Source organism: Corella eumyota, chromosome 1 (assembly GCF_963082875.1).
Source record: "Corella eumyota chromosome 1, kaCorEumy4.1, whole genome shotgun sequence".
Lineage (NCBI taxonomy): Eukaryota > Metazoa > Chordata > Ascidiacea > Phlebobranchia > Corellidae > Corella > Corella eumyota.
Genome location: NC_137490.1, coordinates 1,909,085 through 1,924,085, shown reverse-complemented (window position 1 = coordinate 1,924,085; position 15,001 = coordinate 1,909,085). Strand labels below are relative to the sequence as shown.

At 28.8% G+C, this 15,001-nt stretch overlaps 3 protein-coding genes across 3 annotated transcripts; 1 reads left to right on the top strand and 2 right to left on the bottom strand.

Annotated features, from left to right (window-relative positions):
* The first annotated feature begins 1,123 nt into the window (after nucleotides 1-1,123).
* LOC145764177 (uncharacterized) lies at nucleotides 1,124-4,364 on the top strand. The gene is made up of 2 exons (XM_082575778.1): nucleotides 1,124-3,090; nucleotides 3,627-4,364. The coding sequence occupies exons 1-2, from the start codon at nucleotides 1,181-1,183 to the stop codon at nucleotides 3,844-3,846; spliced, it is 2,130 nt and encodes a 709-aa protein (XP_082431904.1). The 5' UTR covers nucleotides 1,124-1,180; the 3' UTR covers nucleotides 3,847-4,364.
* Nucleotides 4,365-9,588: 5,224 nt separating this feature from the next.
* LOC145756178 (ADP-ribosylation factor 1-like) lies at nucleotides 9,589-11,168 on the bottom strand. The gene is made up of 4 exons (XM_082572347.1): nucleotides 10,962-11,168; nucleotides 10,651-10,761; nucleotides 10,437-10,561; nucleotides 9,589-10,157 (listed from the first exon to the last, which is right to left on the bottom strand). Exons 1-4 carry the CDS (start codon nucleotides 11,104-11,106, stop codon nucleotides 9,993-9,995), a joined length of 546 nt encoding a protein of 181 aa, XP_082428473.1. The 5' UTR covers nucleotides 11,107-11,168; the 3' UTR covers nucleotides 9,589-9,992.
* Nucleotides 11,169-11,290: 122 nt separating this feature from the next.
* Nucleotides 11,291-13,806, bottom strand: LOC145756162 (ADP-ribosylation factor 1-like 2). The gene is made up of 4 exons (XM_082572346.1): nucleotides 13,612-13,806; nucleotides 13,099-13,209; nucleotides 12,739-12,863; nucleotides 11,291-12,285 (listed from the first exon to the last, which is right to left on the bottom strand). The coding sequence occupies exons 1-4, from the start codon at nucleotides 13,757-13,759 to the stop codon at nucleotides 12,118-12,120; spliced, it is 552 nt and encodes a 183-aa protein (XP_082428472.1). The 5' UTR covers nucleotides 13,760-13,806; the 3' UTR covers nucleotides 11,291-12,117.
* Between the last annotated feature and the right edge of the window lie 1,195 nt (nucleotides 13,807-15,001).

Below are 15,001 nucleotides of genomic sequence, written 5' to 3'. Positions count from 1 at the left end.
AACGCGAGAACTGAGAAGGCGACATTATAGCGAGGTTTATATGAGAATAGCGCGCCTCTAATTAGTTGAAAGTTACGAGTTTTTACGAGCGATTTAATTTATGATCATAGCTGAGTTTTTGTTTTATTTTGCAAGGGTTAGAGTTTTATCTTTGTTGTTTAAAAAAGGATGTGGTATTGTTAGTGCATAGTAGACAGTATTTGGAAAGATTTAGTATTAGTTAGTTTGCTTTTTGATATTGCTTCATTTTTAGAAAAATTTTGCTATTTGAAACGAAAAATTGGATTTTATTATTTAAAATTTGGGAAAATTCATTTTTTTAAATTGAATTTCATTAAAATATTAATTTTACAATTGACTTAAAAAAAATATTTGTGTTCGTAAATAAAAAAAACTATTACGCGCTATATATTAAAGCGGTTATTTTAAAAGGTTTTTATTTATCTACATACTAGAATCAAGCTTTTACATTTAAATTTAATAAGGAAATAAATCGTAAAAATTGAGCACTTTATTTTTAAGGAAGTTTTAAAAGCGTTTTTTTGAAACTCACTTTTTTGTTATTTTTTTGGGCATTTCCAAAGCGTGCCATGTGCCTCTAAACATAAAATAAATCATAACAAAAACTCATAATATCTTTTTAAAATGTTACAAAATGACTTGTCAGTAATTTGTTACTTTGCCAAGTTTTGTAACTGTTTTGTCTTGCTTAGCTGACAATGGCTCGATTCGGTATCAAATTACATCGGGACTGGCGTCAGTTTTCGACGGCAATAAATAACCCGTATCCCCGCGGAATATTTATTGATTAAGCGTGTTTTTAAAATAGTGTTTTATTCATTTTTATTTATATTTCAGTTTGAAATTACAAAAAATAAAATAAGGTTTTAGTTTTATCACCCCTAGATATTTTAAAAAGCCAAGTTTATGGCCCGAACTTCAGATATTTTGAAATCCCAACCTAGTTTCAAATTGTATCAATTTGATATATTATTAAACTTATAGTGTTTCAGTTTAAATACATTTAATCGATATTCTAGATTTGTTTGATATCAATAATTCGAATCTAAATAATAAAATATTAGACTTTTAACCTTTTTTATTTTTTAATTACTACAGAAGTTAAGATTTTAAATGAAAAGTTAATTAAATTTGTGACCTTTAAACTTAAAATAAAACGATGACAACAACACACTACGTCAGCATATTGCTGACAATTGGATTTATTATGACATCACAATGTAATTCGGAATGTATTCGAAGCTGTCGCTGCGACCCGAATCGAAATATCATTTATTGCAACGACCGAGAGTTAAATTTTGTTCCTTATGGGATACCGCAATCGACAAGGACATTACACTTGCAGAATAATGACATCATAAACGGGCCATTGACCGACGCAAATTTAGCTGGTTTATCAAACCTTGAAATGCTGGATATGCATCACAACAAACTAAGTTCAATCCCCTCTGGTTTACCTAATAGCTTATATGAGATATCAATGCGAAGTAACAGTATTAAGTATATTGGCAGGACTGCTTTACAAGGTTTAGATCTACTTACCGAGCTGCATTTGGATGATAACAACATCACAAACCAAGGGCTTTCATCATCTGCATTTCAAGATACTACGAACCTTAAAGTCCTAGTTTTAACGAACAATTTGCTAACATCTATACCAGAAGGTTTACCATCGAGCCTTATTCGTCTTATTCTTGACAGGAACCATATTCAATTTGTATCAGTTACAGCCTTAAAACACCTAGTCAATCTGAAAGCACTGGATTTATCGAATAACGTTATTGAACAACGCTACATCGAACCGCACAGCCTGTTTAGCCTTATAGCGTTACAGAGCCTAGGCTTAAGCGGTAACCAGTTAACTGAAATACCTAGTAACCTGCCCGAAGATATCACCGAACTTACGCTTTCGAGAAATAAAATCGAGTTCATTTTTGCTTCTCAAAATGGTGACCAAGGCAGTTTTAAAAATCTTCGAAAATTATCAAAACTTGATTTGAGTTTCAATCTACTTAAAAGTGTCGAAGAAAATTCGTTTACAGACCTTGAACAATTACATTCAGTTGAACTACAAGACAACCCGTGGACCTGCGATTGTTATTTGGTGTATTTAAAATGGTGGCTCTCAACAACTAAATCAATCCTAAGCAGTGAAAGTAATATCCGATGCTCACAGCCTTATGCTTTTCATGGTGTAACCCTAAACAGCATTGACCTTGAGGCCTTCACCTGCGAAGCCCCGAAAAATATACACAATATTTTACATGTTGATGACTCAGGTTTAACGCAGTTACAGGTTTCATATAAAAACACAGCGTACACTGTTCCACCGTTTATACAAACCTACTTGTTATATGGAAAACTAACTTGTGAAAACTGTAGTTTTGAACATTCATCTGAGTTAACAAAAATAAGCGGGAAGGCGCTGAATTATATCGAAAATGACAGCTTAATTGATTTTACAAGTGATATTAAGAGTTCCAATGATGAAAACACAACCATTTTTGTTGACAATTTAAATCCAAGTACTCATTATGCAATCTGTCTTCTTTACTCGAACCAAGACGCTGATCAAGTATCTGCTGATGAATGCATCGACAGTTGGACTAATGATGTCATAATTGCAACAAAATCGCCAGTCAAAGATGAAAACAATGAAGTTATTCCGATATGGATAATCGCCCTTTGTTGTTCTATTATGATCTTAACAATAGTTTTAATAGCAGTCGGGATTGTACTGCGTAGAAAAACTCTTAAAAAACGAGGAAATAAAATGTACAGCGCTAATAATCGCAACGATTTCTATATACCGGAAGCGTATCTACCAGCATTTACACGCTACCCTGGCGCGCCGTCTGCCGGCCGTGAATTCTATGGTACGAGCGCTAGCGATCGAACGTATATGGAATGTGGAAGCGCTTGTCCTTCTACGACGCACAGAAGTGTAAGAACAGTCGGCGATGCAGCTGTCGATGCAAGGAGGGAATTTACGTTAATGTATAAACCAACCGACACTAACACAACAGCCCCGAAGTTGTTATTAAGAGGGGGGAACACAAGCGCTTGCAGGTAAATTAATTGAAATTTTTTGTAATTTTTGAACACTTGGGACTGCACCACAAGGTTAAATGAATGTTGTTAATTTAACATATTCTACGTAGAATCATAATTTTTTTGCCATTTTAAGTTTGTAAGTCGTAATTTAACAATGATTTCCTATACGTCTTGGTGTATCACATGACAATAAGCCGAACTTTTTTGTTGAAAACCAAATAAAAGCCTGGTTTAATTTTTAAGGCGATTTTTTAAAATAAATTTAAACTTTCCAATATTTTTAAAAGTATGCCAAATTTTTTTTCCTAAACTAATCACAAACTCTTCTATTTTTTCTTGAACTAACCCCTCCAAGATTTTTTTAAACTACCCCTAACTTTTTTATTTTTTTGGGGAAACTAATTCCAATTTTTTTCAAACTAAAACCAGATTTTTTCCCTTTTTTAAATTGAAACCTGATTTTTTTTTTAAACTAACTATAACCTTTTCCCTTTTTTCTGTAACTGGACCCAATATTTTTCTTAAACTAACCCCATTTTTTTACATTACAGTGATTGTAGAGGAGATACTACGATGTCTACAAGCCAAACCTGTACATCAGGAGGCACCATAGAATCAAGATACAGTCCTCACTCAATGCCAACATCTCCTCCTCCTTTATATGAACAAAGCCACTGTTCCCATGATCACGAACATTATGACGAACTTATGCTGACGTCACGTCAAAGTAATACCGATCACTTACGTCAGGAAACCGGAAGTTACGTATGACGAAATTTCCGTTGATCAGTTTTTTTAATTTTTTTTTTGTCGAAGTTCACGTTTTTTTTGAAACTTTTCAGCCATTTTGGTATTTTCTTATCTTTACTATTATTGCTTTTATTAAAATGTTAAATCTTCATAGAAGATAGGGTATCAGTATATTTGTATCACTTATTATTATATGGCGGTGTTTTAAGCGTTTGATAGGGTATATTTTTTGTTTTTATTATACTTTTACTTTTTATCAAGTATTACTTTTTTATCAACTTTAAATTAGGGTAAAATTGATTTTTTGTGTTATGTTGTTATACTGTGTACTTTTCGTAGGGTAATCTTATTATTTTTATGTAGTTTTACGAAGTTAACTTTTAGAATTATTTTTTTGGTTAACTATCTTTTTAAAATATCAAGTTTTTTTAACGCAGCATTTCTTTTTAAACATAAAATACAAAAAGGAATAAATTTGTTCCTTTTTACCGCTTTATATGCATTTATTTATCCGTTTCTTTTTTAATAAAATTCAAACGAATTTACATAAATTGTCTTTTAAGTTATCAATATTTTAAATAAGCCAACTACGTCATTTAATTCCATGTGAAGCTGTATGTTAACATACATAACATAGCTACAAAAAATGTATTTATAAATATTTATGCCCATTTTTAATTAAACCTTTGAATTAAAACCATAATATATAACACAAAGGCAGACAAATTTTCGAAAATATTTTTACAAAATGGGCTAAAAACGGATTTGATTAATGTTACAAACAATTAATAAATACGTGTAATTTTCAATCTATTTTACAGCACAGTTAAAGTGCTGGCTCATATTTCATAGAACTATATCCACTTGAAATTAATTACTTCTGAGAACGCCAATACAGCTCAACACAGAAGTGTGTTGACTTCATTTGAGAGTTATAAACTTAATTTCTACTTGAAATATCTGCGACGTTGGTGGCTCAAACGTTATTGGTAAAATCTCAATTTGAGCTGTTGTTTTAGGCAAGGTTTTGTTCCGTATTTGAAAGCGAATTTTTCTCAGGCAAATGGTTTTAATTTCAAGAATGGTTTATTTTGATGGAACAATCGCTATTTGTTGAACGATTTTTGGCGTATGGACTTTACATTGGGAAATAATCATTCACAATTATAGCTGAAAGTTGGTCAAAATATGTGGGTAATGCCAGAAAATATACTTTAATAAAACCAAAAATAAATAAAATATATAAAAAAAAAATTATTTTTAAGTCTATAAAAAATTTAAACAAAAAAATTAAAATTTTTTCCTTTTTTTTTAGTTAAAAAGGCATGTGAAAAATACATATTTTATTAGGCAAAAAAACTTTAATTTTTAAATATAATGTCATACCAAAATACATAAATCATATCATAGGATATTAATGCGTTCTAATTTAACATGACACTTATCAAATGTCCCATTTTTTAACACGTTTAACACCAGTTTTCCATAACTTTGTTGAAACGACCTAAAATCTTGTTAATTAAAGCACACAGCGACCAATTCATTATTGACTTTATGCGGTGCATATATATTAGCTGAACAACCATGCCGAGACTTAAGTGAAAGGCTGGATTAAACAAACATGTTGACTTAACCCCATCCTGTCTCTCCTTTACATAAAACCACCGACCTAATGGCAGAATTTTACTGAATGGAAATTAATTGAAATTTTTATTTTCCCATACGACCGGTAGTGCAATATATTTAATAAAATATATATTTCATTGTGCGCATTATTTATAAAACAGCGTTTGTTTAGGCATTGTTTTGAACAATCGCATTGTTATGTTATTGTTTTAATCAAAGTATTGTCTAGGAATTGTTATGACAATGACAAAAATTTAACATTGTTTGTTGTTTTATTATTTTTAAATTGTATTGTTTTAACATTGTTTTTATAAGAATTTAGTTAAGGAATGGGCTTAACAATCAACATCGTTATTGCATTGTTTTTGCTTTTTAAATAAATATTTGTATTTTTACACATTATTCAAATTAATTAAAATTTATCAAATTTTGGCCAATTCAAGTTTGCAATTATTTCTATATGTATAAGTATAAGTCTAACAAGATAATACATAACTATTAGCTTTAAACTTGGCCTAAATTTAATTAAATTTTATTGATTTCAATTAAAAAATTAACGTTAAGTGAAAATGGTCACGTGATATGCCACGTGGTCACGTCACTCGTCGCAAGAGCATTGGTTAAAACAACAATGACGTTGGTGAACCGTTTCGAGACTAAAACAACTGACTTCTTGCATTTCTAAAGCTTAAAACGACTTTAAAAAATCAAGGCGTGTTTTGAAATATCTATTTTTATATTTTACTAAAAATAAATCATATACAAAATCCTAATTGATTTTTTGAAATGGAGAAAGTTGTTATCGTTATTTTTTGTAAATTTGATTTATGTAGAAGCCTAAACTTGACTCAAAATTTGCTCAAAAATGTCGAAATCAAAGCGCTACGAATCAATTATTTAGCTTTCAGATATAATTGGGGTTAAAATAAATATTATTGTGTTGTAATGATGGCTTGGTCTGATATCAAAATAAATCGAAACGATAAAGTTTTTGGTACAGGTGCTGATTTTTTCTCATTTCTAGAAAGTTAAAAAAATCATAAAAATTCATGTTTTTAATATTTATTTTAAATAAACTACGTAAAAACGAAAAATACATTTTTTGCCACATTATCAAGTTATTTAATCAATTTAAAAATTTTATAAAACTACAAATTGAGATAAAAAATTAGGTTTTATTTCCAAATTTGACCCCAAAAAAATAAAAAAAATGAATTTTTAAAGCTTTTAATTGCTTTTAGTTAGGTTTATTTTTAATGCTTTAGTGCAGGTTAATTGGTTTTTAACTTATGAACCTACAATTTACTTTATTTTTGGGTTAAATTTCTGGGTAAATTTAAATTTTGTGTAATTTATTATTTCCAAAAAACGCTTAAAACAGTCATTTTATAAGTACTTAAATTTCCAAACATTTCAAAACAGTTTCTTGTTTGTCAGTTTATTACAACCACATAATTATAACATTACAGTAAACGTAGGTGTATTAGTACTTCAAAATCAAGTTCAAATTTTAATTCAAATTCATGAGAATTACACATTTCCTCTGAATCCTGTAATTAACTAAAGTAGCCTGATAGATTTTAACTTGAACTATGACGTCATATACACACTTATGAAGTCTTAAACGCAACAATGCAGCCGTATTTAATGTTATATTTTTTCTAATAAGGGCAATTAAAATATGATATATAAAAAAATAGGAATTTAAATTAATATTACGTTTCGGAAACCGACAATTACCTTAAATTTGAGATAAAATCTTGATAAAATTTAAACTATTTCGCAAAATGTTAATATTGGTTTCAGTTTTGTAAAGTAAAAAAAATTGTTCAAATTTTTTTATATTAATTTTTTTTTCCTTTTTTATTTAATTTTTAATTTCTTTTAAACTTTATTTTCGTAAAATGTTGAAAATTAGTTTTAGTGTTGGTGAATTGTTTAAAAAAATTTAAATTTTTTATTTTTTTTGCCTTTTTTATTTTTAAATTTAAATTTTTTTTTTTAAATAGCCAAGTTCAGCTATCTTGCAAAATGCAAACTACTTATTGAATAATTATGACGTTATAATTGCGACTCTCAATGCTTGACTTGCTATAATAATCGCTTTTTACATTTTTGGTTGGCGCCAGTTTTATAAAAACTTTGATGTCGTGTTTTTAGGTTAAATTTGACAATGATTAAATAATGGTCCTGCCTTTAGACAAGTAGTATAAGATGGCATATAGGCTTATAAGGCTTGGTAAAAATTGATAAGTTAGTTATGACTATATATGCTAGCATGAAATTTGAAAGATTTTTTTCTGAAATTAGTACGGAGCGTATAATTGCTATTCACGCGAAGCGAGTAATTCGATTAACCATGCTTTTTATGGATTAATAAAATACATTGGGTAATAAATTAGAGTGGGGCTTAACTTTTTAACCTTATCGATTTGACAGCTATTGCTTAACGTCAATATCTGACAAAATTGATCAAGTTTTGTGTACATCTAAGCCCCCTTGAAATTCAAAAATAATTAAAAAAATAATTTTATGCTGTTACTGGTAATATTAATATTGAAAAACTTGTAAAAACGTGACTAAGTATAGGCCACGTGGTGTAGTGGTAAAAACAATTAACTTAACTTCATGAAGTTAATGGTTCAATCCCCACCGCTTCCATGCTGTAGCACCCTTGAATACGGCGCTATAAACGTTGCAAACTCCTGCCGAGACGATAGCCAAGAACATTCTTAATAATATCCAAAACTAGAAAAGTTATGTCGAAACTGCGCATTATTTTTTTTTTAAATTTTTTTTCACATATCACCATAAGGTGATAGGTTTTATATTTTTTATTGGGGAAGGGTGTGCTGTTATGACGTGTTTTGAGCTATCCGTAAACGCCGGGCTCAAGGGCAAATAGTGTGACGTTGGTGCGGCTCGAACCCGAAACATTTCGGCTCGTAGTCCGACGCCATGATTAAGGGCATTAATATTATTTCATGTACGTTAACAAAATTTGTTTTTGTCAAATTATTCTATAATTTACTTGAAAAATAGTCCTTTTTTGTAACGTGTTTTAAACTATCCGTAAATGCCAGTTTTAAAGCCGAATGGTGTGAAGTTTAAAATCTAAACGTTTAGACTTGTAATCCGACAACAAGACCAGATATTCAACTAAAATTATCACAATATTTACTCCGCAACGCCAACAAGCGGTTATTAAAAAAACGCAATAAAATATTTGCATTCTGTGGAAAAAGTTTAATGTTTAACTGTAGGTAATAAAAGTACCCTTATCTCTTTATGACAACACACTTATACTATTATAAAAACTTAATTATTAACCAACCCATATACTTACATGTAAAAATATGTTTTTATATGGCTATAACTTGACTTAACAAATAAGTATAAAGGAGAAGTACACCAAACTTAAATAGTTAACAATTATATACAACTTTATAAGAAGATAAAAATCTCTAAAAAAATTATGTAAAAACTATAAATTTGTTTACCCTATTATGTTTCCGTTGCCTTAACTTATAAACAAAATTCAATCCCTGCTTAACCAACCAACCTAATAAACCCCTCTAAACAACCTAATAACTAGATGTACCCCCACTTACCTTATTTCTCCAAACTAATTAACATATCCCTGCTTACGCCTATATTTCTCCAAACTAACTTAGTAGGAAAAGAAAGACTTGACATATAAGAGTTACTGCTGCATTAGTTTTTAGAGTTTTTTAACGATGTATTATCTAAGTGATGTAGTGGTAAGAACACTTGCTACACCACACATAAGGTTGTGGGCTCAATCCCTACTGATCTCGTTCCGCCCTTGATTAAGGGGCTATAAACGGTATAAACTACTGCTGAGCCAGCACTTAATCAGCAGTATAATTATCGGGCAATTATAGTGTCTATAATATCCCAAACTACCACAGGCAACTCAAGACTGTGTCGGAGTAACTGATGTTACTCTATGTTTAGGTCGCGCATTTGACTTTCCCACATAGAGGATAAAGATATATACAAAAAAAAGTGATATTTGCCATAAGGAAATAGATACCTAGGAAAATGAACTTGTCCTAAGTAGATAGTTTTGCTGCATTAGAATGGTGTAGAAACCATCTTCACAAGAACTTTAACTTAATCTTTGGTTAATTTTTATTTACGCCACATTTTCTAACAAACAGAAAAGTATCCTAATTAAACAACATATCTAAGATAGCAACAACAAGGGCCTGACATCTTTGTCAGAAAACAACTACAGCGCAACCTTCAAGTTGCTTTGGTCCTTGATAATTAAACATATATATTTGGCTTAGCCATTGTACATTTACTGACTATAATAATATATATAACACATGAAATAGCCTAATATTTTGTAACGTATATATATATACAGTTAAGGTATTCATAATTTTGCGCAAAAAAAAGTTTGTTTAAATTAAAAATAATAATCCATGCAAAATATAAAAGCTTTACTTATATAGCGTTCTTTAAACCATATATCAATAAGAAGTGCGTTGAAAAGTGGAAAAAAAGAGATTTTATTTCTTTTGTTCTTTTAATTTTGAGGATAGCCAGTCTAACCCCTCATATAAACCCTCACCCGTAGTAGCGCAGGTTGACTGAATATACCATTCCCTAGATCTCATACTACTTAAGCCTAACTTAGTTTGTACCTCATCACATGGACACGAATTGGGAAGATCCTTTAAACAAAAATTTCAAAACATTAAAAAAAATTAAATAGACAAAATAACAATAAAAAAAGCAAAATATTTTCAAGAAAAATTGGAACATGTATGTTGTCCAGTTCTAGACAAAACATTATTACACTACGGCTCTCCTAAATTCTCCTGTTTGGATTACGGTGCAAGAAAATTATCACCTACGGATTACGGATTCTCTTCTATGGTGAATGGCACGTTGTTATGTCTAGTGCTGGACAACATACATGACCCGAAAAATTTATATCACTACGATATTACCTGCTTATTGCTAAACACAAGCAACACGGCGTCTTTGAGTTCATCTTCACTTAACATCCTCTGTAGTTCATCATTTGCTTCTTGAAATCGATCTCTATCGTTACTATCCACAACAAATATTAAACCTTGAAGAAAAAACATTAAATTTAAACTTATCAGAATTTTCGGTAAATAAACTGTGACTAATAACAAGGAGAAATATTAGTTTAATTACCTTGTGTATTTTGAAAATAATGTCTCCATAAAGGACGGATTTTGTCTTGACCGCCGACGTCCCAAACTGTAAAACTTATGTTTTTGTATTCCACAGTTTCAACGTTAAAACCTAAAACAAAAATATTAGAAAATTTTTAAATGCGAAAAAAATTTTACCAAAAATTAAACTTGGTAATAAGCACATAACCTAAGAATAGGCTGTTATTATTACATACTCATCTGATGAATAAGTTTCAAATAGTAAATTTTAAAACTTTAAAGCTACATAATTAATAAACTAGGTGTTATTAGTTATTAAATTGTACATACCAATAGTTGGAATGGTCGTAACAATTTCGCCCAGTTTTAATTTGTAAAGAATTGTGGTTTTTCCAGCAGCATCTAACCCAACCATTAAGATTCTCATTTCCTTCTTACCAAATAATCCTTTAAACAATGACATCATCCCCCCCATTTTTAAAAATATTTTTTTAAATAAACTTAACGATAAAAACAATCTGTAGATAAAAGAATATGATTTAAAACAAACTTAAATAAACCACAAAACAAAAAAATGTCAATTTTTAAACATAGAAAATTTTTAGAAGCGTATAAACTAAACAGTACCTTTTAATTAGTAGCATTTACAACCATAATTTTAAATAGCGATTTCTTTAAATATTTGTAATTTCAAAACAAAAAAATATGTGATGTAAAAGAACAACAACATAGTTACTTATAAAACTACATAAAAGTTGTGGTAATTATTAATAGTATTCAAAAAGTTGTGGTAATTATATATCAATTTTAGTTAGACAGAAATTGGTTGACAAACTACTTTAAAATTGCATAATATTTAAATCCATTCTGAATAATTGTTGAAAACGCAATTGTTTTACATCAAAAAAAGTTTAATCAAAATATCTAAGCATAAAAAAAATACTTTATCCACAAAACATGCAAGTACATTAAAAATGTAACTATAGATAACTTATTTGGTGTTGTTTAACATATTAACTTCCTGCTATTGTTTTAATATGTATAACATGTTACAATATCCAATAAAGTTACAACGACAGAAAATTTTATAAAATTATTTAGGATGTATAAGTTAATATACCAAAAAATTCTCAAAAAAATGAATAATTTTACTATCTACAAAAACTAAGAAAAAATTTAAATATTTAATAAGGTGTTACACAAATAGCCTTATTAGTTTAAATTCTTTTGGTTAGATTTTTATAAACATTCCTAAAAGCCTTCCTTAAATAAGAGTTTTTTGTAATTAACATTTTAGAAATTTGAAATGAAAAAAAGGGTTACTCAATTTAAAATGCTAGTTATGCTTAAACCAAAAAGGTAGATGAGAATAAGGTTTTATAATATAACACAAAACTGAAAAAGGTAATTGTTAAAATTCTTTTTTATGTAATGTTCATATGTTTATTCAATACAGCCCTAATATACTGTGGAATGAGATGATAACTTAATTGTTTTTACAGTTTTTAAGCTTGTTTGATAACCAGTCCAGTCCTTCATAAAGTCCATCTCCCGAAGTTGCACAAGTTGATTGAATATACCATCCTCTGTTTCTTAACCCATGTAAACCCAACTTTTCAGTTAATTCTCCAGTGCTGAGAGCATTAGGTAGATCCTAAAGTAAACAAAAGTGTAATAAGATAATTATGTAAAGAATAAACTTAGCTTGTAACTAAAGTTATAGCTTTTTCCTAATATTTTTAGAGTTATTTATATATAAAATTTTTTTCCAAATAAGTTGTATTTAATAAAATAAATAACTATAAACGTAAAAAAAAGGTGAATTTTACGTTCAACATAAGTTATATTAAAACCATTAAAATTCCAATGCAGGCTATTTATTATAATAAATGTAATTGATCTGTCGCTGCACATATTCGAGCTTACTGGACAGTAGTTGTATATATGTCAAATCTAAAGGCTTATAAAATAATTTAAACTACCAATTGCGCAGGTAAATTATCGCAAGAAAATATTAGTCAAGAGTTGTGACCATGTTACTACTAATAAAAAGACTGACCGTAGGCTGCTATAAACTAGTTCAATATGAAAAGAGATATTTTGTTACCTGTTTGTTTGCAAACACAAGTAAGACTGCATCCCTTAACTCATCTTCATTTAACATTCTCATTAATTCTTCTTTTGCTTCCGATACACGATCTCTATCATTACTATCCACAACAAAAATCAAACCTACAAATATAAAACAAACTTTATAATACAAAAAAGAATTAATAAACTAAGTTAAGTAACGTGTAGCCAAGTTTATAATTTCTTAAAAAGCTAGACAAAGCTAGAAAAACTTTTTTAAATAAGACTTTTAGAAAAAAAAATTAAAAAAGACTAGACTATATATACTTATAGCTAATAGAATGTTTAATTTAGAATAAAAACAAAATTTTTGTTTAATTTCTTATGTGATGTTTACCTTGTGTATTTTGAAAATAATGTCTCCATAAAGGCCGAATTTTGTCTTGACCGCCAACGTCCCAAACTGTAAAACTTATGTTTTTGTATTCCACAGTTTCAACGTTAAAACCTTAACATAAAAAAATAAATTTAACACATTTAAAAAAATTATTCTATGCAAGATAATCTGATAGTATGTATCATTAGGGTAAAAAAAACAATATCTTTGAATATAATTTCCTAATAAATAACCTGCCAATTGGTTTAGGCAAGGCAGTTTTTATACCATTTAAAACACTTTCTAAGGAAACAACAACATAAATCAGTGAAAATTGATTTCAGGATTTTATGTAGTAAAGCTAAGTGTTTTAAATTACTAAAATTATGTAAGAATGCCATGACAAAGCAGTATTTAAAATTACAGCTACAAAAGTAAATAGTAAAATATTAATCATAAAAGTATTGCATGATCTGAAAGGTTTTTATATAAAAAAATACAACTAATATTAACAAAATATCATTATGTACATACCAATAGTTGGAATAGTCGTAACGATTTCTCCGAGTTTTAATTTATAAAGGATTGTGGTTTTTCCAGCAGCATCTAAACCAACCATCAAGATTCTCATCTCTTTCTTACCAAATAAGGATTTAAACAGAGAAGAAAACGAAACACCCATCTTTAAGGTTTTTGTGTTTCTCTAAATAACCAGACTGCTTAACTTTCAAAACTGTAGAAAAATACAAAAATTAACACAAAAAATACAATAACTACATTCAGACAATAATTAACCGTTTACTATTAATATATACTCTCGAGAAGCGTACTTGATGACTTTAAAACTAAACTAACTTAAATAAAAAAATTTTAAACCTAATTTTAATTTTATAATCGCTTTTTGTCTGTCTATTTTTGCCTAAAACTTTAGTTTTTTTTAGTTTAAAAATGAGTTTTGCGAGTTGTTTCTTTCAAATTCTTAGTTTAAAAACTACTTTCTTACATTCCTATTTAATAAAACTCTAAATAAAAGTTTAAATCGGGCCAAAATCAAACGAAAAACAAGTTTTTTTAATCTTAGGTGTGTCGACCGACATAAAACAGTAAAAACCGAAAACGCTGGCCCGAGGAAATACTACAGCATGCCACGTCATGAGACTAAAATCGCTAATGACGTCATAATCTGTAATTGTCCTCACTTCGCTTTTTTTTATCTTGCTTTTGAACAAATAAAAATCATTTATTTAAAATATTACGGTGCGATATTTGTAATAAAACAATTAAGGGTAATTTTATTTTAATAAAATTAACAGAAATGTTATTTTCTGTTTTCGGCAGTGTTGTGTAGTAATTAAAACAGTTAAAATCATCACATAAAGTTCAGGGTTCGATCCCCACCGATTTTATGCTGTAGAGACTTAGACTAAGGCACTATAAGCGGTGTGGACTCTTGTTGAACCAAAAACCAATTAACAGTTTAATTATCGGACGATTTTAATCAATAATATTACAAATTGCCGAAGTAAACTCGAGACTGAAATTTTATAAAAGAGAAATTAAATTGTGAAGCTAAAATAATAGTAATGCCTACCTAACCACTGTCTCTATACTATAGTTACATTCATTTACAAATATATAATTAATATATTTAATTATAATAATGATAATGAACAAATTTAACACAAGTTACAACAACAAGAAACTTTAAAATTAGTTGTTTAATTTTAAAACAACTGCATAAACACCTGGCATGTAAAAATAATACCAATACGTTTATTATAATATAATACATTAATATTTGTTTAACCTTATTCTTTATTGCATAAGATTTTTTGTTTTAGTTCATTTACATAACAATATATGAAGTTCAATTAATACAAATAATATATGAAAGTAAAAGGCTTAACATACAAAAAGTACAAAA